The sequence below is a fragment of the Octopus bimaculoides genome, chromosome 2 (genome assembly GCF_046866305.1).
Source record: "Octopus bimaculoides isolate indiv1 chromosome 2, ASM4686630v1, whole genome shotgun sequence".
Lineage (NCBI taxonomy): Eukaryota > Metazoa > Mollusca > Cephalopoda > Octopoda > Octopodidae > Octopus > Octopus bimaculoides.
The window spans coordinates 111,644,532-111,668,496 of NC_142929.1; the positions used below are offsets into that span (position 1 = coordinate 111,644,532).

Genomic DNA, 23,965 nt, shown 5'->3' on the forward strand with positions numbered 1-23,965 from the left:
ATGTGAAGGCCGATATTTTGATGTACGTCCATTCATATTTACATGGATTAGACTGGTCTGGAATTTACCATTCTTTGTAACCTTGTAGATGGTTCATTTTGTTTTGTCCCTTCAAAAGACTTCCATTCACAATTCAGTCTACTTTTCCACCTTGAGATAAGCCTACAAGGAGATCTCTGGGCTGTCATATCTCCCTCATATCACATCCTATTGTTTTAAAAATGGATGACACCATGGCTCAAGTGATTTTTATTCATGGCACCCAAAAAAAAACATTGGATGGTCATGGATGGAAGGCCTTTAATCAAAGGCCTAACTTACAGTTAAACAACAGCAATAATCACCTTTAAAAACTTCTACTATAACAAGTTGAAAGAGCCTCCTCATGGTTGTTTAACTACTAAAAGTAGCTAAATTGTTTTCAAATCATACCTTTCACTCTTGGAAATTATGTGGAAGCTGATCAGAACTGATTTTCTGTTTGGCTGGAAAACTTAAATTACTCTCATTTAACACCACCACCTACCTTTTGAGTGCCTTCAGAAAATTCTGCACTGTCGCAAGCATTCAGGCCAAGTTTTCTGTCTGCCAATAAGTTCTTCTATTCTTCTTACCATTAACCATGTGGCCACCTTAACTCCCAAGTGTCATTTGATCAACACTGTGAAGTCGAAGTCCAGCTTGGTGAGTAAGCAACTGATTAGGACGATTAACGACATTAGGAGACCTCTAACTTTGCCTTTTAGTGCAATACCAGCAAGGTTTAAAACCAATAGTGACAGAGGTAGAGCGAGGTTTACCCAGTTTGATAAAGTAACCCTCTACTGGCCACCACAGGACTAATTCACCAACAGAAAATCCCACTGGACAGTTTTGTTCACAACCCCCTTCCCACTGAACATAAAAAGCTTGAGTTAAATCTTTCTTAGTTTAGTAGATAGTCAGTTTCACCAATTGCGCAGGTTCCCAAAAATATTTAAACAACATTAAGAGTTTCTGTAAGCTGTGCACCTAATAAAAAGAAAATATTAGTAAGTAAGCTCATACATGAGACAAGCAGAATATTCATACAGAGGTAATACTACATGTCCACTTAACGGCCAATGCACAACACAGATACCATTATATATAAGGCAGAGGTGATGTCAAAGACCCAAGCAGGCCGACAAACATGTGAAGATAAGTGGGCACTACAGAAGGTCCCTTCCAGAACAGATTTCACAACCATAAATCATCCTTTAATAACCAGGTGAGGTAGTGCAGTAGACGAGACTGGAAGTGATGACGACAGACGCCTTTTTGGCTATGCTCTCATTGGCTTTTCCAAGTTTCACTTGAAAGAGAAAATAATGGTAGAGAAATAAGTGCTGCTCCCAGTAAGTTATTTGAAAAGGGTCTTAGAGTAGCAAGGATTGTCCTGGTGAACAGGCCAGCTCTAAGCATGCACCTATAGAATGAAGGAGGAGAAAGCACTTGCTCTAGTGGTCAGGATGACTGATTTTGTTGGTTTCCACGAGTAGCCCCCAGAAGTCTTCAGCTAACCCCAACGTGTGCCCTTGTACCTATTTTAGAAAAATGAAGACGGTGAAATGACAGAAGAGTTAAGAGTCAAACAAAATGCATTGCAGTATTTGCTCCAGTTCTGCATTCGGTCAGTATAATTTACCGGGGCGGTCATGAAAACAGAGAAAAAAGTCTACTAGGTGTAAAAAAAATGTGTAGAAAACAAATAGGAAAACAAAAATTTGCGCAAATGAACGGGGTGGGGGGAGGCGACTTTCGGAAAACTCACACAAGCCGATTTTTTCCCTCATAACTTTCAGGAAAATGGATATCTTTTCATGAAATTTTACAGAAACACCTTTCAAATAGCATAGATTACGATTATAAAGAAATTTGTGGGGAAAGTTCACACAATCCGTTTTTACCCCTCATAACTTTCAGGATCTAGTTTAGCGCCCGGTCACCAAAACGACAAGTCAGTCTAATAGGTGTACAAAAACGTGTAGAGAACGAATATGAAAACAAAAATTTGCGTAAACCAACGTGGGGCAGAGGACTTTCGGAAAATTCACACAATCTGATTTTTTCCCTCATAACTTTCGGGAAAACATTCTCCCCTCAAATTTTTGTTTTTTTTATAATCGTAATCTATGCCGTTTGAGAGGTGCTTCTGTAAAATTTCATTAAAAGCTATCCATTTTCTTAAAAGTTATGGGCGGGGGGTCAGATCGTGTGAATTTTCCAAAAGTCCTCTCCCCACCCATCTACCCCCATTCATTTGCGTACATTTTTGTTTTCATATTCGTTTTCTACACGTTTTTTACATCTAGTACACTGCTTTTTTTTTATGTTTTGGTGACAGGGCGCTAAATTAGATCCTGAAAATTATGAGGGAAAAAAATCGATTGTGTGAATTTTCTGACAGTACTCTCCCCACCCCTTCGGAAAACATTTTCTCCTCAAATTTCTTTATAATCGTAATCTATGCCGTTTGAAAGGTATTTCTGTAAAATTTCATTAAAAGATATCCATTTTCCTGAAAATTATGAGGAGAAAAACCGGATCGTGTGAATTAACCGAAAGTCGTCTCCCCACCGCTTCGGAAAACATTTTCCCCTACAAATTTCTTTATAATCATAATTTGTGCCATTTGAACGGTATATAACATTTCACTGTGGAGACGCAATGGCCCAGTGGTTAGGGCAGCGGACTCGCGGTCATAGGATCGCGGTTTCGATTCCCAGACCGGGTGTTGTGAGTGTTTATTGAGCGAAAACACCTAAAGCTCCACGAGGCTCCGGCAGGGTATGGTGGTGAACCCTGCTGTACTCTTTCACCACAACTTTCTCTCACTCTTACTTCCTGTTTCTGTTGTGCCTGTGTCACGCTGAATATCCCCGAGAACTACGTTAAGGGTACACGTGTGTGTGGAGTGCTCAGCACTTGCACGTTAATTTCACGAGCGACGGAGTGCCAACAACAAACATTTCACTAATATATATCCATTTTCCTTAAGGCTAAGAGGGAAAAATCGGGTCTTGGGAATTTTCCGAAAGTCCTCTCCCCATCCACCTTCATTCGTTTGCGCAAATTTTTGTTTTCATAATCGTTTTCTACACATTTTTTACACCTAGTACGCTGGGTTTGTCTTTTCATGACTGGGTCTGTGTGGTTAATTTTGCTGTTCATCCCTCAGAGATCGATAAAATAAAAGTACAAGTCAAGTTCTGAGGTCGATCTAATCGACAACACTTTTCCCCACAAGAATTTCCAGCTTTGTGCACACTGAGAAGCGATTATTGTAGAGGTGTAATTGTAGTAGCAGGCGGCAGAGAGGAAGTGAGAGATAGGAGAGATAAGAGAGAGAAGAAAAAAGATAATAAAACCAAGCAAAGTACAGAGAAGAGAACAAGTGGAATACACTAGTACTTGTTTCAAGAAAACAGTTGTTAAAAATGTCTGTTAGAAGTTTATTTCGGAGAGCGATTCGAACTGGTTACCTCTGTGCAACATCTTGTCGCCAGAACAGAATACGACTTGCGTCGCTGTCCACCCAGACGAAAACTAAACTTGATTTACGGGGTATATTCCCTCCTATTACAACACCTTTCAATGCCGACGAAACTATAGCATTCGATAAACTTGAGAAGAACTTATCCTTATGGAAGAATATACCATTCAAAGGTTGGTCGGTGATTACAGATTTCTAACCTTTTTGTTTTGTTCATTGTTTTTAACTTGTTTAAATTCTTTATTATTTATTAAATTTCCTGTTATTTTTATATCCACTTAATTCCATTAATAGTTTACAATAGTTGAATAGGTAGACTGCTGAAACTTTCACTTCTCTCTATCTATATAAAAATTTATTATTGAAATTGGAAAGTTCAATTTTGACTCTTCCAGTTCCAGTATTCAGAATCTCACAGAGATTGAACCGATTCCAATATTAATTTTCTTTACTCTACAAACGTATTGAGTCTTCTCTTAAAGGTAACTACCTAATCCATGTGTGCGGATAGCTAGCGAATAGGACTTTCTTGGAGCCTAAAATAAAATATATGCTTTGTGGTATTTGTTCCAGGCCTCTGAGTTCCAGTTCCACCTGTCATCATTACCTTTCATCCTTTCAAGGGTCGATAAAATAAAGTAGTTGTCCGGGCAATGTGAGAACATCGGATGACCCCTTACGTTCTGAGTTTGTTGGGTGAAAGACTTAATCCTCTCCCGATTGAACACCATTTGTTCTTTTGTAGCCTCCCTCAGGTGTATCACTTTCAGATTACCCCCAATTCGGGAAGTAGAATAAAATCGATTGAGATTTGCACTGCAAACTACGATAAAATTCTAATTGACAATGCAGTATTTAAGGTTAAATTTACAAGGAGATCATAACTCTGTGTCTATGTCCCCGACCACCGTTTGACAACCGGTGTTAGATTGTTTATGTCCCCGTGACTTCACAGTCCGGCAAAAGATAGCGATAGTAAAAGTACTAGGCTTTTAAAAAAAACGAAAAAACAAGTACTACGTTCGGTGGAATTTTGGTTTAAGCATTATGGATTATGGATCGAAGCATTCCATGTTTCAGTCAATATGGGGTTTTAATATCGGTATATGGCTTCAGATTTATCTCATTAGGGAGTGGCTGTTGTGATGCTTTTACCAAATGTAATAATCTTTTATAGATAAAGACTGATGATGCTTCTACATTAATATCGAACATCTTTTACAAAATTCAAAAAGAAAAAATAATAAAAAACCTGTGTTGTCATTTTAAATCTTGTGAAAAAAATACCAGAATCTCAATAGTGAAGATTTTGAAAATTCCTTAATATTGAACACATTGTTGATTATCACAGAAAATTTGTTCCATTGCAAATCAACAAAGTTAGGGACAGACTACGTATTACTGCAAAACTTAAAATGACATTGAATATTTGTAGCATAGTTCATCATCCTCATCAATCCACTTTTCCATGCTTGCATGGGTCAAATGGAATTTATTGAAGCAGATTTGTTAAGACCAGATACCTTTTCTGTTGCAAACCCTTACTTATGTCCAAGCGAGGTACTTTATCTCCATATTTGGACATGTTTTCATGGAAGATTGGAAACAAATGACAAAGCTGTTCACTTACAACTAATGCATGATGTCAAGAAAAGGAGACACACACACACATAGACTGCTTCTTTCAGTTCCCATCTTCAAAATTCACACACAAGGCTTTGATCGACTCAGGACTATAATAAAAGACACTCACAATGCAGTGGGACTGAACCCAAAACCATGTAGTTAGGAAACAAACCTCTTAACCTCTCAGCCAGTTAAAGCAGAAGAAAATAAAGATGTACTTGTAGTTCCCTTCACTTTTATGGTTTGCTTGCATATTTGTCATAAAGTTCGATTGTTAACTAATTTATCAAATTTTTCATCACACAATGTCACAGTAGTATGATGAAAAATTATTACTATTATAATTTTTACTGCAAAAAAGAACTTTTTTTTTCATAAAGACAATCAATAATACTTCCCAAACTACGACATATATTGTTGAGAAAATCAGTTCTGTCTTCTTTCTAACACAAAACTGATGAGTCAATAGATCAGTTCAGTCATCTTATAAAGGTTGTGAATGTAAATAAAGCTGTTTTACCGTGCATTCAAAGCAGGTTATGGGTTGGATATACTATACCAAAACACACTGTAATTTGTTTATTTAATATTCTAATTTGAATGAGAGCTCCATTATTTATTATTCTTTTTTTTTTATAATAGGTTACACTTTGATGGGCTCAAATGGAGAATATGTCTTTTTAAGTCTGGAAGAACGACTGGATATTGTACAGAAAGTTATTAGTTTGACCAAAGAAGATGACAAAATCATAATGGTTGGTACTGGTTGTGAATGTAAGCATTTTATTTAATTTTTCCTTAATAGTACCATGTTGGAACCACTTTCCTATTGTTAAGCTATCTCCTCTTTCTTGTCTCTTCTGCTATGATGCTTTCTGCTCTTCTGTATTCACTGATTATATGGCACAACCACCACTTAATTCCACCCATTTCACTTGCTTCTTCTCCTCTTCCTTTCATTTTACTATCTGATATGTCCCACTAAATTCTTTTTTTCTAATCCTTCTTTATCACAGCTACAGGCCTCTGAAACTATCATCCTGTATAACCATCCAATAGCGTTCAAAAATTCCAACCAAACATTAATTTGCTGTCTCTACCAACTTGTCTAGGAAACAGAGTATTAACCATATTAGCCCAAATCAGTGATCTCTACTTTGCTTTGGGAAGTCTTTTGACCCTGCATCTCTTCCTTTGGTTAAATCTAAAATAATAAAAATATTACTTATATAAATAGTTTCTCAAATGACATAACATGTGAAGTTCCCCCAAAATACTGGTGGTCTGCCCATTTTTTTGTAAGATTCTCAAAGTAGTGTCCTACAAAGGAAGAGGTGTCATCTCACTCTGTTGAGATTGACATGGTTACTGTTTAGCTTGAAATAAATTGGTCTTGGCTAAAATAGTTTTGAACATAGATTTATTTAGTCAGGGTTGATGTTTTTTTAAAATTCATCACCTTCATTTGATTACTATACATTTTCTCATACTGACATGGGTTGACCAGATCTGCTCAATAGGGACTTTTATGTACCACAGTCTTGAATCCTTTCATCCATAAAATTGATAACAGCTGATCAGTTTCCTTCATCGTTTCATTGTAGTTATTATTGTTGTTGTTTAAACCCAGGTTGGCACTGATCCAGAAGACCTATAACCAAAGACATTCCAACTATGACTATTCTGCCTTCTTTTAAGGCAGTAGGGCATTGTTTGAGAGATTTTTGCCTGTTATTTCTAGTAGACTGAGCAACTACATAGAAGCTTCTTTGTAGATTCATACATTGTAGTATTCTGGTTTGTAAATATTTCAGGGATGAATCATTACTTGATTAGTAAAGTGAGTTGTTTTTTTTTGGCAATTTTAATTAAATGCCTTAATATTTCAACTGAAGTGTAAATTAAGTCTGCATGGATAGAAATGTCATTTCTTACTTAATTAAGCTCTTGATATTCAAAACTGACAATATGTATATAGAACACAAGTGTCTAATGTTTCAAATTATATCTCCTTTCAAAGTAGTTCATTTTAACTTAGTACTTTTGAAGGTGGAGAGAGAAACCACACATAATTTATTTTAAAGGTGACCTGGTGGTGGTATTACATTTTAACTAATCTTCTGCATAAGTTTTCGTAAATGAAAGATAACCTATATTGAATTAACATCATTTACATACAAAAATAATTATCTTTCACTTGGAAGATATTTATTAGCTTTAAGATATGGTGCCTGGTGAATATTGCTGCTGGGTCAAGGTGATCCAGCTGTGACCATATAGTTTTCCTTTTTTTTCTTTTAGGCATAATTACGACTACATGTCTAACTACTTCTTTGTGACTTTTAGACAAGTATGATTTGAGGGAGACTTAGCTGTTATTTTTACCATGTTGAGTCCCTACGATTGGTTTGTATAAATTGGTGAAAGCATTCAATGAAAATATTATGTGAAATAAATGTTCATTCAGTCTACTTGAAATAGCAGCTAAAGCTCCTTCATATCATATCCTTCCATCTTAAAAATTGGAAGGACACATTAGACAATGTAGTCCTAAATTCATTTAAAAAGATGAGAAAGCTTTTGCTCATAGATCTGTTCAATCAAGGCTTACCCAGGCTTAAACAACAACAGAACTACATATGAAGTTTGCCTCAGTAACATTTATACTTCATTGCTACTGACAGACAAACAGGCAATCAGACAGTCATATTAGAATGTAACTGAATTTTATCAATGATCACTACTTACCCACCCATACCACTTCTCTTGTATTCACCTTCCTGTAACTTGAGGGTAGACTCTGACATATCTTCACCACCATCCTTCTCTACCAAGTGGGGTAACCATGTATCACCCTAACAGTAAGACATGTTCCTGTTCTGTCATACTTTAATCACTTAACACTTCCTCAATACTACTCGCCCATCTCATTTGAGGGGGTCTTGCCTTGTGAGTCACTTGTTGACTTTACTAATGTTGGTGCCATGTAAAAAGCACCCAGTACACTTTGTAAAGTGGTTAGCATTAGGAAAGACATCCAACCATAGGAACCATACCAAAGCAGATATTGGAGCACAATGCAGTCCTCTGGTTTGCCAGTTCTTGTCAAACTGTCTAACCCATGCTAGCATGAAAAACAGGCATTAAATAATGATCATGTTTAGGAAGATGTTGTTTTATCATACCGGTATATCTACATCTTTGTATGTGCATAAATGTTTCTCTATGTCAATTGATCTATCAAATATATGAATAACATGCTTAGATGAAGAGGTCTGATAATACTAAAACATGTCTAGAGTTGTTTTCATGTCTATTAAAAACAGACTATCCATCCCCTCCACATTATCTATTTACAATTTTAATTAATTTGGATTCTCATGTGTCAACTCATTAAAGTAAAAACAAAATTCCTTTTGATTTTGAGTTGTTTCCCATGCCTTTTGGTTTGGTTTAATTAAACATTGTTCAACAATCTACATCTTTTCTCAATGTGAATATAGTCTTTATTAATTAAAGTATTAAAGTGATCATATACATTTCATTAAGTATATTAGTGCCTACTTTACTATTTACCACCTTCAGTTTTCTATCTGAAGCTACATTGTGTCCCTCTGTAGCAAAGGTTTAGGTTTTCCATGGCTTAATTACACTAACTATAAATAAGCGCTATGAGGAGGTACAATGCACCTTCTCTAAACAAGAAGTGCATTTCATACTTGGTAACTTTTTTTGTTAGACTACAGCACAACTCAAATATTTGTATGACTTTAGAAAAAGTAATAGTAAATAACTCAAGTACATCATATTCTAAAATATTGTATGAAGATGAGGATGAAGTCTCCATTAGTTCCAGCATAGGTTAACTGAAGAGGTTACAAATTTCATATACTTTCAGCAACACAAGCAACCATTAAGTTTACCAACCAAATAGCATCAGTTGGTGCTGACACTGCACTAGTAGTGACACCATGCTATTACAAAGGAGGTATGTCAAACTCTGCCCTTATACAACATTATAGAAAGGTAAGACTTGTTGAAAATTTAAAATTATTTGTTCTTCAAGTTTTGTACTGGATTTTCATAAGTCAATTGTATTCATTGAAGTACTTTGTCTGGCACTTATTTTGTTGACCTTGTAAAGAGGAAAGGAAAAATCACTCTGGATGTAATTGACAAGGAACAAAATACTTGTTGTTGGCACTCCATCACTTACGACGTCGAGGGTTCCAGTTGATCTGATCAACAGAACAGCCTGCTCATGAAATTAACGTGCAAGCGGCTGAGCACTCCACTGACACGTGTATCCTTAACATAGTTCTCGGGGATATACAGCATGACACAGAGTGTGACAAGGCTGACCCTTTGAATTACAGGTACAACAGAAACAGGAAGTAAGAGTGAGAGAAAGTTGTGGTGAAAGAGTACAGCAGGGTTTGCCACCATCTCCTGCTGGAGCCTCATGGAGCTTTAGGTGTTTTCACTCAATAAACACTCACAACACCCGGTCTAGGAATCGAAACCGCGATCCTATAACCACGACTCCGCTGCCCTAACTGCTGGGCCATTGCGCCTCCACAGAACAAAATACTATGAAGTAGTTTTTGATAAACACATTCTGCTATCCATTACTGATGTGCATACATACATATGTTTTATTTTTAACAAGCAGAATGCACAAAGTGACTCAAAGGATAAGATCTTGATAAATGGCATACATGATACTCTTGGCCCTTGAGTCACTTGGTAGCTTCTGCCTATTAAAAATTAAAAAATACTCACTCATGTTTTGTGTTCTATTTCTATCCTGTTTGTACTACTATCAAACCTACATATTTACATGTGCGTGTTATGATTTTGACAATTTACCAGATGAAACTGTAGTAAATTATTATCTTAAACCATCCCTTCAACTCAATTTAAATTATTTTTATGGCTGGTGTCTAGCATTAAGCCCTTTATATGTTGGAATATATTGTAATATTGCACATCAGTGCAGTATTACAATTTATCAAGCTATCTCTCTCTCTCATATGTTTGTTTTCTCTGTGATCTGATAACTAGAGATCAAGCTGAATAGTTTCAGCTTTATTTACTGCTTCAGTTATGGACTACCACCTACCTTCCTAACTACATAGACATTAGTAGGTTATGGCTATTCATTGCATGCACAAACTCTGATAAAACTAAATTAGTCAGTCCTAATTTGCATGACAATATAATCATTGGCAACATGAATTATTTATGAATAAGATAATAAGATCACTATACAACACATGGATAGACATAAAAAATTAAAGAAAGGAAAAAAAAACGTGGTATAACCATAGTATCTACTTTTTACAGCAAAGGTAAAAATTTATGTTCACTAAAAACACATATTTGTAAATTTAACTTATATCTCTGCTTATCCTAACACTGTGTAGTTTCTCATTATCATCATCATCATCACCACTTAACTTTCGTTGGACAGTTTGACAAAGACTGGCAAACCAGAGAACTATGCCAAATTCTATTGTCTGCTTTGACATGGTTTCTATGGCTGGATACCCTTCCTAATGCCAACCACTTTATAGAGTATACTGGATGCTTTTTTTTTATGGCACCAGCACCAAGTAACTTTAAAAACAATACAAAGTCTCCCTCAACTGGAGGGAGTAGTATTGATGGAGGTGGCTTTGTGTCAGTTGACGAGAGGTTAAACGAATAAGATGGATAGAGATAGGTGTCTTGCTGTAGAAGAGATACAAGGATATTCTAGTTGGAGAAATAGGGAGAAGCAAACTTTGAGAGAAAGATAGAGAGTGGGAGAGATGGTGGTGGATATGTGTCAGGACATACCCTCAAGGTTCAGTGGGGGGGGGGAGAATATAGGTGAAATGACACAGAAGACTGGATGGAGAAAGCATTGGGAAAATTTCATAAGAATGTGATGGGGAGATAGATGGGATAAAGGTGGCTATATAATTAATTATAATTTATGCTTGTATGTATGTATGCATAGTCAATCAGTTTTCAAGCATTTTCCACCATGCTGTAGACCAGTTCAACTTCCTTGGGTCCCCTCAGCAATTCTGCATCACCCAAGCCAAACTCTTAGCCTCCCATTAGCTTCATACACACACACCAGATTCACACTTTTCCCTTCCCCCACCTTACCACTCATGCCTCTAGCAACCTCTTCCTCTTCTGGTCATTTTAGCATGCAGTAACCATCTTACTGAAATACATTTTTTCTTTTCTCTCTCCATTTGTTCTCTCTTATTCTATTCTCTCAGTAGAAGAATGTATGCTTGAAACGTAAAAAATTTTCCCTTCTATTTTTCCTGAGTGTAAACCTAATAGACTCTGTTTTATTACTTCGTCTTTTGTTTTTTGCACTATATACATATATATATTTGGTGGCACAATGGCCGCAGTTTCGATTCCCAGACCGGGCGTTGTGAGTGTTTATTGAGCGAAAACACCTAAAGCTCCAAGAGGCTCCGGCAGGGGATGGTGGCGAACCCTGCTGTACTCTTCCACCACAACTTTCTCTTACTTCCTGTTTCTGTTGTGCCTGTAATTCAAAGGGTCAGCCTTGTCACACTGTGTCACGCTGAATATCCCCGAGAACTAAGTTAAGGGTACATGTGTCTGTGGAATGCTCAGCCACTCGCACGTTAATTTCACGAGCAGGCTGTTCCGTTCATTGGATCAACTGGAACCCTCGACGTCGTTAGCGACGGAGTACCAACAACATATATATATATATATATATATATATATATCCATCCATTTAGTATTAACTGTTGGAAAAAAGAGTACTCAATACCATAGTAGAAATTAATTATGTCAGTCTCTTGCTACTCTGAGTTTCACCTGTGAGTGCACAAAATTTTCAGATAAGTTATGGATCATAACTGAAAATCTTATTTACCCACAGGTGAAACTCAGAGTAGCAAGAGATTGACCCAAACAAAATAAAATATACACAAATACATGTATACATATGTACATATGTATGCTTCTGCTATTTTTGTGCTAGAAAGATGAAAACATTGATCTCATTAAATTATATACATATATATTTAAATGTAGTGCCCTAGTATGGTTGCAATCCAGTGAGTGAAACTTTTAAAAGAAGATAAGAAATTATGAGAGGACTCCATGATGAAGGAGACATGGACTCTGCATGTAACATCATTAGCCACCTGTCTAGGAGGACAATAACACTGAATAATATCTGATACAAAGTAGAGAGGACTTTTTAGTCCTGCCATAGAAAACCCCTCTAACACTAATAGCATGATAGAATATATCACAGTCCTTGGTGTAAAGTGGGCAAAACACTAAGAGACTTCTAGAAATGAGAATGATAATGGATTTCCCATCAGTGTCAACAATGAACATTTAGTTGTTCAGCCAATTGATTTCCTATTCATGAAGTCAATATGTAAGGAGTTGAGGCTTCCACAGGAACATGTACTCTTAATTAATTCTCAGGCTAAACATGTGTAACAAAATATAATGTTACTGAGCCTTTTGAATTTACAGTCAGATGTAATTCATAAAAGAAAGAGAGAGTTGGCCCTCTTTACTAATATTATATTTATTAACTACAAAAAAATGGAAGACAAAGTTGAGTCTACTATTGACATATAATAATTTGATATCCTGGTATTGATATGTTATAACCAAGCATCTCAGCATTTATTTATTTATTATAACTTAATATCTCACTATTGATTTATAACTCAACACCTGATGATTGATATATTGTAACCTGATATTTTCATATTAACATATTATAACCTAACCTCTCTATTTTGACATGTAACTCAATATCTCAGTATATACATAACATAGTTTCAAACTAGTCATTTATCTTTCGAATAACTTTGCAGGGCTCTTGTTAATTTTCTTACATTCAAACTTGATTCAGTTTTCTTCTCATTACAGGTTGCTGATAACAGCTTAATTCCAATACTTCTCTACAGTGTTCCTTCAAATACAAGTATTGATTTAGCTGAAGATGTGATAATACAGTTGGCTGATCATCCCAATATTATTGGTCTCAAAGATAGTGGAGGAAATGTAAGTATCTTGTTGGCAAATACTGACTTTATTGATCTCTTAGATAATATTAGCCTGCTAAACTTGTATTAGTGTCACTTTGGAGACACATACAAAGAACTAAAGAGTTGTAGGTTTCTAAACATTACTATATAGAGTTTAACTATGAACTATGGTTAGAAATTATAAGTGGCCAGAAACAAATCTGTCATTTTCATTATATGAGACCTCTGGTTAACAGGCACTTGGTTCTCCAGACCTCTTCTATGTCAACAAACATCTTGATATCAAACCCGGTGAGGATCATGAGAAACATATATGTGCCCTTCCAGTGAGCAGAGACAACTTATACAGGATTCTATCCACTGCATGTAATTCTCATGATACGGCCAATGAGACTAGATAAGAGTTTATAAAGGAGCCAAAGAAAGCTTGAAACCATTATCTGCAATGACACTAATGCCATATACCCCATGTACTGTTGCAAATTCTGAAACAGACTTGAAAGAAAAATAGAAAATTTGAACAAGAAAAACTCCTGGTTTGATATTCAACAATGCTACATACAACTAGAGGTAAACTAGGTTGCAAATTTAGAAAAGCATTACTTGACACAAAACTTAGCATCAAAATAGTAGACAAACCAAGCAGAGCCATCAACTCACTACTATGAAAACCACACCCATCTGAGAAAACACCTAGCATGGAAAACAACTAACCCAAGAATAAACTGCAAAACTAAAAATATTGTATACCTTATGAGATGCATAGGGAGACAATGAAAAGACATTGCACAACCTATATAGGAGAGACATGTGCAGTTAACATAAGATTGCAGAACACTAGTGAGAGTACAATAAAAAGAAACAAACATTCATTCTCTATTAGCCTACCATACAGAAACACAATAGCTCATTAAAAATGTTGAAGTATAAATTCTTTCTAGACATCCAAAAGACTAAACCTTATGACAGATGAGAGAAATACAGGAAGTAGACCCTGCCCACACAATATAAAGAACAAGTAATGTAACAACACTTCACTAATGATAACCCATCACCACAATAATACAAGAGTAAAGATAAAATAAGTTGAACAATTGACTAACACACATATACATTCTAATGACAGTTGGCACTCCGTCGCTTACGACGTCGAGGGTTCCAGTTGTTCCGATCAACGGAACAGCCTGCTCGTGAAATTAACGTGCAAGTGGCTGAGCACTCCACAGACACGTGTACCCTTAACGTAGTTCTCGGGGATATTCAGCGTGACACAGTGTGACAAGGCTGACCCTTTGAATTACAGGCACAACAGAAACAGGAAGAAAGAGTGAGAGAAAGTTGTGGTGAAAGAGTACAGCAGGGTTCGCCACCATCCCCTGCCAGAGCCTTGTGGAGCTTTAGGTGTTTTCTCTCAATAAACACTCACAACACCCGGTCTGGGAATCGAAACCGCAATCCTATGACTACAAGTCCGCTGCCCTAACCACTGGGCCTCCTAATGACAGTAACAACAAAAAGAAGCAAAGTAAACACTAATGTCATTAACTCATATTTAAAAAGATGCAACAACAGTAAAATCAGTTAAAAACCAATTATTTAAAAATACACCCCCACTGATGTGAAAAATATTTGGGGGAACATAAATAAACAAGTGCCTTGGAAAAGGAAAAGAAATATATACAAAGAATAACTGGTATGTTTATAGGCTTTATTAGTTGACTCTTCCCAAATAGGCATACTTTTATTAGAACTAAATGGGTTTACTGTTTCAGATATTCATTCAGTTAATATTGTATCTTGTACTGAGACTAGCTAAATAAACAATTCCATTGGAATTAGAGATTCTGTTATGCAAAGGATGTTAAGCTATAAACTGTGATGGCTCATAACTTGTAACAGTAGTTTAAGCTGCAGTGGCTTGTAACTGTATAATTGTACATCCATTCATATTATCAATCTTCCTATCAAAAGTTTATTGGTTCACATATGGAAATATATAGGCTATAATAACTCAAATTAAGCGGTAGTTATTGGTTGCTAAAATGGTTTGATAAGGTTGATATGTCAATTGAGCTGAGTAGCTTATAATCAAAACCAGCAATGTTATGCATAGAGATTGGTATTAATGCTGTATAGGCTTGTAGTAAAAATGGCTTAATAAGAAGTGACTTACTCTACTGGCTACATGACGCTCTGCAGTCAGTCTATGGAGAAGCAAAAAAAAACAATCAGTCTTTCTTTCAAGACATCCTTCAGACATGGCTTTGTGGTAAGAAATTTGCTTCCCAACCACTTGGTTATGGTTTCAGTCTCATTGTGTAACATTTTGAGCAAGGGTTTTCTACTACAGCCCTAGACTGACCAAAACCTTGTGAGTGGGTTTGGTAGTCAGAAACTAAAACTCATCATGTGTGTGTGTGTGTGCATGTCCACCACTACTTGACAACTGGTATTGATTTGTTTATGTCCCTGTAACTTGGTAATTTGACAAAAGAGACCAACAGAACAAGTACTGGGGTCGATCTGTTTAACTGAACCCCTTCAATGTGGAGCTCCAGCATGGTCACAGTCCAATGATTGAAACAAGTAAAAGCTAGTTTGTTATTTGACTCAGTCCATTTCTTGTATAATCCTCACTTTTATCCATGCCAGCATGGAAAACTGACTTTAAATGATAAATGGAGCTTGTTTGGCGTCAATCCACATCACAAAACACTATCAGCTATCTTCATTCAATAGAAAGTGGTATCATTTTTTACTGCTGCTGCTGCTGTCAATACATAGGCATTGTTTATATTCAAAACAAACTTTATATTAAATATGTGGGTGTAAGTTCATATCATTCACATGTCAGAAAATAGTTTCGCTTTTATTTATAAACAATTCACAAAACAACTCTTTTTGGTTCCCACATTACTCCCTTACTAACACAAAAAGTACTTGCCATCCTGAACAAGGATGACTTCGCTTTCCACACAGCCAGCATTGATAAAATGTTAATACAGTTGATCTAATTGACTATATTTCCCCAGCACACTAATAAAAATATTGTTACAGTTACAACTTATGACTTTGTGCATGTGTGAGAGAGTTGTAGTAGAAACTGCTTTTGTTTTGTTACTGAAATCCACCAGAAACAGTTATGTTTTCCATTATTTTAACAATGTATAGGTATTTGACCTGCTAGAAATAACTGCCAGAGCTCCCTCAAATCACATTTCAGAGTTTGATATTCAACAATGCTACATCGTTTTGTGTCGACCGTGCGACACCTAGAGGTGAACTAGGTTGCAAATTTAGAAAAGCATTACTTGACACAAAACTTAGCATCAAAGTAGTAGACAAACCAAGCAGAGCCATCAACTCACTACCATGAAAACTACACCCATCTGAGAAAACACCTAGCATGGAAAACAAATCACATTCTACCAACTTATTGGAAAATGTTGAGATACACTAGTCTAAAAACAAAACTGGATTGTCACTACTAGAATGCCTTTGATTACAGGTCTATTCAATCAGAGATAACTTGGGAGTTAAACAACAGCACATATTCATATATAACACAGAAAAATTAAATGAGCTCACAGCAAGAAATAAATAACTTGTCACCCAATCAATTCACTGCAAAACATTTGTTTCTTTCTTTTCCAGATTGCCAAATTAAGCAACATTATATTTGCTACAAAAAATAAAGACTTCCAAGTACTAGCAGGATCTGCAAGTTTTTTGTATCCAGCGTTGATGGCAGGTATGTATTGAGTTACATACAAATTCAATGTGGGATTTGTTGAAGATCTAACCAATTAAACATCTATTTTTCTCTTTTTAAAGGTTGTGTAGGAGGAGTTTGTGCTTTGGCCAATGTCTTAGGAAAAGATGTTTGTAATCTGCAGTCACTGTTTGAAAAAGGGTTACACAGCTCTGCCATAAACCTACAACTGAGATTGGTGGCGCCAAATCAAGCGGTTAGTCTCTTGCCTTAGATTCCTTCATTTCTGTACATTATATTTGTTGTTGAAAGATAACATTTAGAATTTATAATGCTGGCACAAAGCCACAAATAGTGAGAGGAGGAATGAACTAATTTAGTCAACACTTATTAATTGAAAGACAAAGTTGCCTCTGGGTGAGATTTACTACATCATTATAGAAAAAGTGGCAGATGGTAGAATCAGAAGAGAATTAGTTAAATTACCTTGCAGTAATATGTCTCCTTTACATTTTGAGTACCATTTCCACTGAGGTTATCTTCATTTACATTCTTCAAGAGTTCAAATAAGTACCAGATGATTGCATGGATAACTCTTTCCCAACCACATGGTTCTAGGTTTGATTCACTGCTCATTACCTTAGGCAGGTGTCTTCTAACATAATTCCAGGTTGACCAATATCTTGAGTGGCATTTGGTAGATGGAAACTATGCAGAAGCCTATCATGCATGCGTGTATGTGTGTGTGTGTGTGTGTGCAGGCATCCAGCTGTAAAATACTACCTCAGCAACATGGAAAAACCAGAAGTAAAATGATAAATAGCAGTCTTAAATATTTTTTTAAATATATATTTTCAGGTTACAGCTAAATATGGTATACCAGGCCTAAAAGTTGCTATGGACTGGTTTGGTCTCTATGGTGGCCATCCACGATCACCTCTTCAACCTCTCACAGAAGAACAAGCATTGAAAATGAAAGAAGATTTTACCACTAGGAATTTTATGCAATAAAAATGTATTTTATTGGTTTTTGATATGGAATACTACTTCTGGTACAGTTGTCAAAACTTCTTGGAAAAAAGGAATAATATATTTACAGGAAACTATTTTTCTCCAGTTTGAAAATTTAACAATGAAATTTTTTAATTATGATTAATAATATAAATCAAATTTTTCATCAAGAACTTAATCCCACCCCAGAAAATTATTGTGGATAAACAAAATTCTTTTTATAATTTTATGATTTTAAATTCTTTGATTGCAATATTTTGAGTTTAAATTCTCTGTTACATAAAACAGTTTTCACCAAGGTTTGCAGCTTGTCAGAAAATAAGTTCCGATGAATAACATATTTATTGGTATTAGAGTGACAAACAAACCACTTTGTTAACCCAGGGCTATAGTAAAAGACATTTGCCCAAGGTGTCATACAGTAGGACTGAACCTGAAATCATGTGGTTGGGAAGCAAACTATTACAGCCACACTTGTGCCTGTTATATGCATGTTTATAGACCAAATGGGTATGAGATTTAGTGGTTAGGACTCTTGGTTTTTACCCAGGTGGTCCAGGTTTGATTCCTGGCATACAAATGTTACTTGTTTTGTGAAGTTGCATAGCCAAGTGGTTATGGTGCTGGACTCATTGTCATAAGGTCAATACCTAGGCCAGGCAAGGGCTACTGCAGCCCTTTTTCCCACTAGCAGTCACATCCTCTGTTTTTTGGGGTCAAATGTGGGAGAGCCAAGGGGGTGTCTGTCTGTTTGTGAGTACACAGGTACTTAAAACAATTAGTGAAAGCATGGCTGCCAGATCATACTCAGTCACAAGTGACAGCTCTCTCTAGATATATATATATACACACACACACGAAGATGAAGCCTTGACTATATATATGCCGTTGCCAGTACCGCCTGACTGGCTCCCATAGGATTTTCGAGCGAGATCGTTGCCAGTGCCCCTGGACTGGCTTGTGCGGGTGGCACATAAAAGACACCATTTCGAGCGTGGCCGTTTTCGTGCGGGCGACACGTAAAAGCACCCAATACACTCTCTGAGTGGTTGGCATTAGGAAGGGCATCCAGCTGTAGAAACTCTGCCAAATTAGATTGGAGCCTGGTGTTGCCATCCGGTTTCACCAGTCCTCAGTCAAATCGTCCAACCCATGCTAGCATGGAAAGCGGACGTTAAACGATGATGATGATGATGATGATATATATATATAGGAGAAATACCTAGCTAAGGATAAACCTCTGTACCTGGCTTTCGTTGACATGGAGAAAGCCTTTGACAGGGTCCCCCGATCCCTTATCTGGTGGTCAATGAGGAAACTTGGGATAGAAGAATGGTTAGTGAGAGCTGTGCGAGCCATGTACAGAGATGCTGCCAGTAAGGTGAGGGTTGGAAATGAGTACAGCAATGAATTCCGGGTAGAGGTAGGGGTCCACCAAGGTTCCGTCCTCAGCCCCCTCTTATTTATCATAGTCCTCCAGGCAATCACAGAGGAGTTCAAGACAGGTTGCCCCTGGGAGCTCCTCTATGCTGATGACCTTGCCCTAATTGCGGAGTCACTATCAGAACTAGAGGAGAAGTTTCAGGTGTGGAAGCAAGGTCTAGAATTGAAGAGCCTTAGAGTCAACCTAGCTAAAACCAAAATCCTAATAAGTAGGAAGGTAGATAAAACACAAACCCCTTCAGGTAGATGGCCCTGCTCAGTATGTAGAAAAGGAGTAGGTAGTAACTCTATAAGATGTACCCGGTGCAAGCTATGGACACATAAGAGGTGCAGCAACATCAAAGGCAGGTTAACTAGCAAGTTAGTTTTTGTTTGTGGCAGATGTTCAGGTGCAATAAAGACTGTAAACAAACAGGAAACAACTTCTATCTCATTCCAGGGTGAAAAACTAGAGGTAGTCGATAGCTTCCGCTATCTGGGCGACCAAGTTAGTAGTGGGGGTGGGTGCACTGAAAGTGTAGCTGCTAGAATAAGAATAGCCTGGGCAAAGTTTAGAGAGCTCTTACCCCTGCTGGCGACAAAGGGACTCTCACTCAGAGTAAAAGGCAGACTGTATGACGCATGCGTACGAACAACCATGCTACATGGCAGTGAAACATAGGCTGTAACTGCTGAGGCCATACGTAAGCTCGCAAGGAATGAAGCCAGTATGCTCCGTTGGATGTGTAATGTCAATGTGAATACCCGTCAGAGTGTAAGTATCTTGAGAGAAAAGCTGAACATTAGAAGCATCAGTTGTGGCGTGCAAGAGAGACGATTGCGCTGGTATGGACATGTGGTGAGAATGGATGAGGATAGCTGCGTGAAAAAGTGCCACACCCTAACAGTTGAGGGAACCCGTGGAAGAGGTAGGCCCAGGAAGACCTGGGCTGAGGTGGTGAGGCAAGACCTTCGTACATTGGGCCTCACCGAGGCGATGACTACTGACCGAGACCTTTGGAAATGTGCTGTGCGTGAAAAGACCCGGCAAGCCAAGTAAGATCGTTGCCAGTGCCCCTGGACTGGTTCTTGTGCGGGTGGCACATGAGATGCACCATTTTGAGCGTGGCCGTTGCCAGTACCGCCTGACTGGCTCCCGTAGGATTTTCGAGCGAGATCGTTGCCAGTGCCCCTGGACTGGCTTGTGCGGGTGGCACATAAAAGACACCATTTCGAGCGTGGCCGTTTTCATGCGGGTGACACGTAAAAGCACCCACTACACTCTGAGTGGTTGGCGTTAGGAAGGGCATCCAGCTGTAGAAACTCTGCCAAATCAGACTGGAGCCTGGTGTTGCCATCCGGTTTCACCAGTCCTCAGTCAAATCGTCCAACCCATGCTAGCATGGAAAGCGGACGTTAAACGACGATGATGATGATGATGATGATATATATATATATATATATATAGTCAAGGCTTCATCTTCATCCACCTTGATAGCCTCTCCAATACACCTATCACTCGTCTCTAGAGTTCATTCCTCTTTGCTCATCTCGATCATTTTTTTCCTCTTCGCACTGTACTATGCTACCAGGGTGGCTAAGGATAACAGGGGATCTCGTTTAATGTACAGTCTTCCAGTGTAACTAGGGGTACTATGGTACCTAGCTGACTCTCCTTTCTCCATCCCTCCCTCTCACAAATCTTGAAGCATATACGTAAGGGACTTCAAAGCTGCATGCACTCCATACACCTTGACTGTTTGGTATCAACATTCACTCTCTCATATATGACATGCTAGCATAGAACAAGGACATTAGCTGATGACCTCTAAAAATATTAAATAATGGTAATAAGTGAATAGAGAAAAAACAATAAAAGTTGTACAATAATTTTATTGAAGGGAAGCAGCAAGCAAGTCTAGAAATTGAAGCTGCCACTATAGAATAGTTTCTTTCTCAGTATAGTTTCTCTTTTTATCTTTTTTTTTCTTCATTTTTTTAAAAATCAAAACATCCACTCTAAACACTTCCAAATCAGTTTGAAAGCCATTTTTACTATGAAAGGTTTAGAGCTTGACACAAGTGATAGAATTTTCTTTGGATCCTAGAGAAAGCTTCCATTTTAAATCTTAAAACTAGTTGTAGATATCTTACATGTAACTATGTTCCAGGGAAAATGTTTAGATCAGTCTGATTATAAAATGACCAATTATTATTGTTATATAGATTTTTTTTCTCAATTTCAAGAGTTTTTATCATGTGTAATGTCATTATGCAACATCTTGAAATGCAGTTATGGTTGGTGTTGGTGCCATTCTTGATAAGCTGGTAATTAGAAATAGTGTTAGGATTGATAGCACCAAGACTTGGTGTTGCAACAAGCTGCTCAGCAACTTGCCATGGCCGTTGAAAAGATATTGCAAGCTATTAAAAAGCTTGTCTCTAAACATCAACACAAAGTCTATCGTATCAGCCCTTCTACACATTTACAGTTCTTTGAGTGTGTTGTAAGAAAATTTAAAGTGTGATGAGACAAAAGTGAATTAGCAAACATTGCTTCGCCCAATAATAGAGATGTTTTACAAAGTGGCCAAGCTACCCAACATAGCAATCAATTTGAACCAATCCATTTTCTTTATGAATTAATTATTGTTCAGCCAATCACAGCACAAAACAATGGATATTCAGCCAATCACAGCTAAGTTGATATTCATGTACAGGTGACTGTTTTTCTTTTATTAAAGATATCTTTAATATTCATATTCACTTGGAGTTTCCCCTTCTTCTGTGAAGTTGAATCCAAACAGAACCTGAAAGCAAAACAAAACTCTCTCAATTACTGTTATTAAGAGTTTTCTCCCTTCTCTAGCATAATCAAATACTAAGCTAAGTATACCATAGAAGGTATTACACATCTATTGCTACAAAATAGTTTACTGAACTTCATATTGCCAACTCCTGCATCAGTGCCGTCAACTGTTGGTTGTACACACTGACCTACAAAATTCTTTTCCCAAGTTCAGAACCTAATTTAAATTCATTACAGCTTCAAGACCCTTTTAGTAGAATAGACCATATGCACTTATGTGGACAACAACGCAAAAGTAATTTTTCTACTTTACTAAAAGCTGATGCAAGAGCCTGGACCTGCTAGAAATAGCAGCCAAATATCCCTCCAACCACAATTCACTATATTTTCCATAATTCCTGAAAAAATAGTGGTCATGGGTTGAATGTCTGATCATAAGTCTATTCAATCTGATCTTCCATATCATAAATCTGAGAACAAACACCTCATTACTATGTGTTAGCTGAATGTACAACATAATTTAACATATTTAAGTACAATAAAATGTAGAATTTATAAAATTAGGCTGGAAATAGCTGAAGTGTAATCTTTCTGTTAGCAAGTGAGGATACTCATCTTCTAATATGTGGATATGAAAATAAATAAGAAACATTTCAAATATTGAAGATTACTAACATTTGATAAGAATGTAGTTAAAAGAATTTATCTGGCATCTCCCTCCAAGTTATCTCATATTAGTGAAAAATGTCTTTACAAAATTTAAACTGAACATTTCTAATCATAACTACATGACTAGATTATGGGGATGCTTTTTGAAAATTAATTTGCATAATACTGAAGTACTTTTTATGGTTTAGTTAACAAAGAAAAGCAGCACACCATATCCTTTGCAAAGTTTCTTATAATAGAAAGGGAGGAAAAAACTATGATGTAAGCTGTCAAGCAGAACTGAGTAACAGTTTTTGTGAAGAAACTTTTTCACCACGTAACTATACTTGTGAAACAAACCACACACTCAGTACTTAATACATTGCCTTTTCAAAATGTACTTTCTTGCATTCTCTTCTTGAAATTAATTAATTTAATTTTACCTTTTAAATTCCTCTAATTCTCTTTCCACTTCATCCATTTCACCATTTTCAAGATCTGATTCAGATTTCGGTAAAAAAACGTCTTCTGAAGTAGAATAAAAAGATATATTTAATAAGAACTTTGATATGAAGCAACATTTTTATCACAAAATTTTAACTGTAATATAACTGAAACTCACCCACAAAACTACTGTCATTATTTTTATTCTTTTTCTTATTTCTTTTGTTTTTTCCATTCAATTTATTCTGGAAAAAAATGAGAGAGATGTTTACTAAATGGTTGATAGTTTTATATGAATAAGAAATTAAATTATTTTAAATCTGAACTGAGAAATATCAAAAGTACATAGACTAAATAGATCAACACTATCATTAGAAAACAACAGAACTTCGATTCAAAACCTAATGAGATTTTTCAAATATCAAATAATTCATATTCTTTCCATCTAAATGCTATAAAATTACACAATAATCCTTCCATCTACTTGCTTTTCTAAACATTAATGTGAGACACAAATTTCAGTAGTTTGACTAAATATATGGTCACTTTAAGATATTTAAGCCTACACAATAGTTTGACAAAACAAACAGTCATTTTTTTTTCTCTGTAAGAGAGCAGTACAGTTGAAAGAATTAGCCCTAATATATTCATGGCAGAGAGAACATCAATGTTCTAAACTGAATATAATTTAAAACCCCTAACGTATCTTGACAGATGGC

The 23,965-nt window shown here is 36.6% G+C and overlaps 2 protein-coding genes across 5 annotated transcripts in view; one reads left to right on the top strand and one right to left on the bottom strand.

The window, feature by feature from the left end:
- The first annotated feature begins 2,892 nt into the window (after positions 1-2,892).
- On the top strand, positions 2,893-18,147 carry LOC106884306 (4-hydroxy-2-oxoglutarate aldolase, mitochondrial). Its single transcript, XM_014935619.3, has 7 exons — positions 2,893-3,687; positions 5,783-5,914; positions 9,039-9,166; positions 13,082-13,216; positions 16,855-16,951; positions 17,035-17,168; positions 17,771-18,147. Exons 1-7 carry the CDS (start codon positions 3,459-3,461, stop codon positions 17,921-17,923), a joined length of 1,008 nt encoding a protein of 335 aa, XP_014791105.2. The 5' UTR covers positions 2,893-3,458; the 3' UTR covers positions 17,924-18,147.
- A 3,073-nt stretch (positions 18,148-21,220) lies between these two features.
- LOC106884310 (protein FAM193A) overlaps positions 21,221-23,965 on the bottom strand; it is a 78,434-nt gene continuing 75,689 nt past the window's right edge. For 2 of the 4 annotated variants that reach the window (XM_089347500.1, XM_052978608.2), the window contains exons 16-18: positions 23,425-23,491; positions 23,246-23,327; positions 21,221-22,155 (exon numbers count right to left, since the gene is read on the bottom strand). In XM_089347500.1, coding sequence (XP_089203626.1) covers positions 22,056-22,155; positions 23,246-23,327; positions 23,425-23,491 — 249 coding nt within the window. In that variant the 3' untranslated portion in view covers positions 21,221-22,055. Of the gene's footprint in view, positions 22,156-23,245; positions 23,331-23,424; positions 23,492-23,965 lie in introns of all 4 variants that reach the window. The other 2 variants (XM_052978607.2, XM_014935631.3) reach the window with 1 other exon arrangement.

Excerpts from the sequence above, each read along its gene's own strand:
- LOC106884306 (XM_014935619.3), top strand. The coding sequence starts at position 3,459 with ATGTCTGTTAGAAGTTTATTTCGGAGAGCGATTCGAACTGGTTACCTC. Across the intron at positions 3,688-5,782 it reads GAAGAATATACCATTCAAAG|GTTACACTTTGATGGGCTCA; the intron begins GTTGGTCGGTGA and ends TTTTTATAATAG. Across the intron at positions 16,952-17,034 it reads GTATCCAGCGTTGATGGCAG|GTTGTGTAGGAGGAGTTTGT; the intron begins GTATGTATTGAG and ends CTCTTTTTAAAG.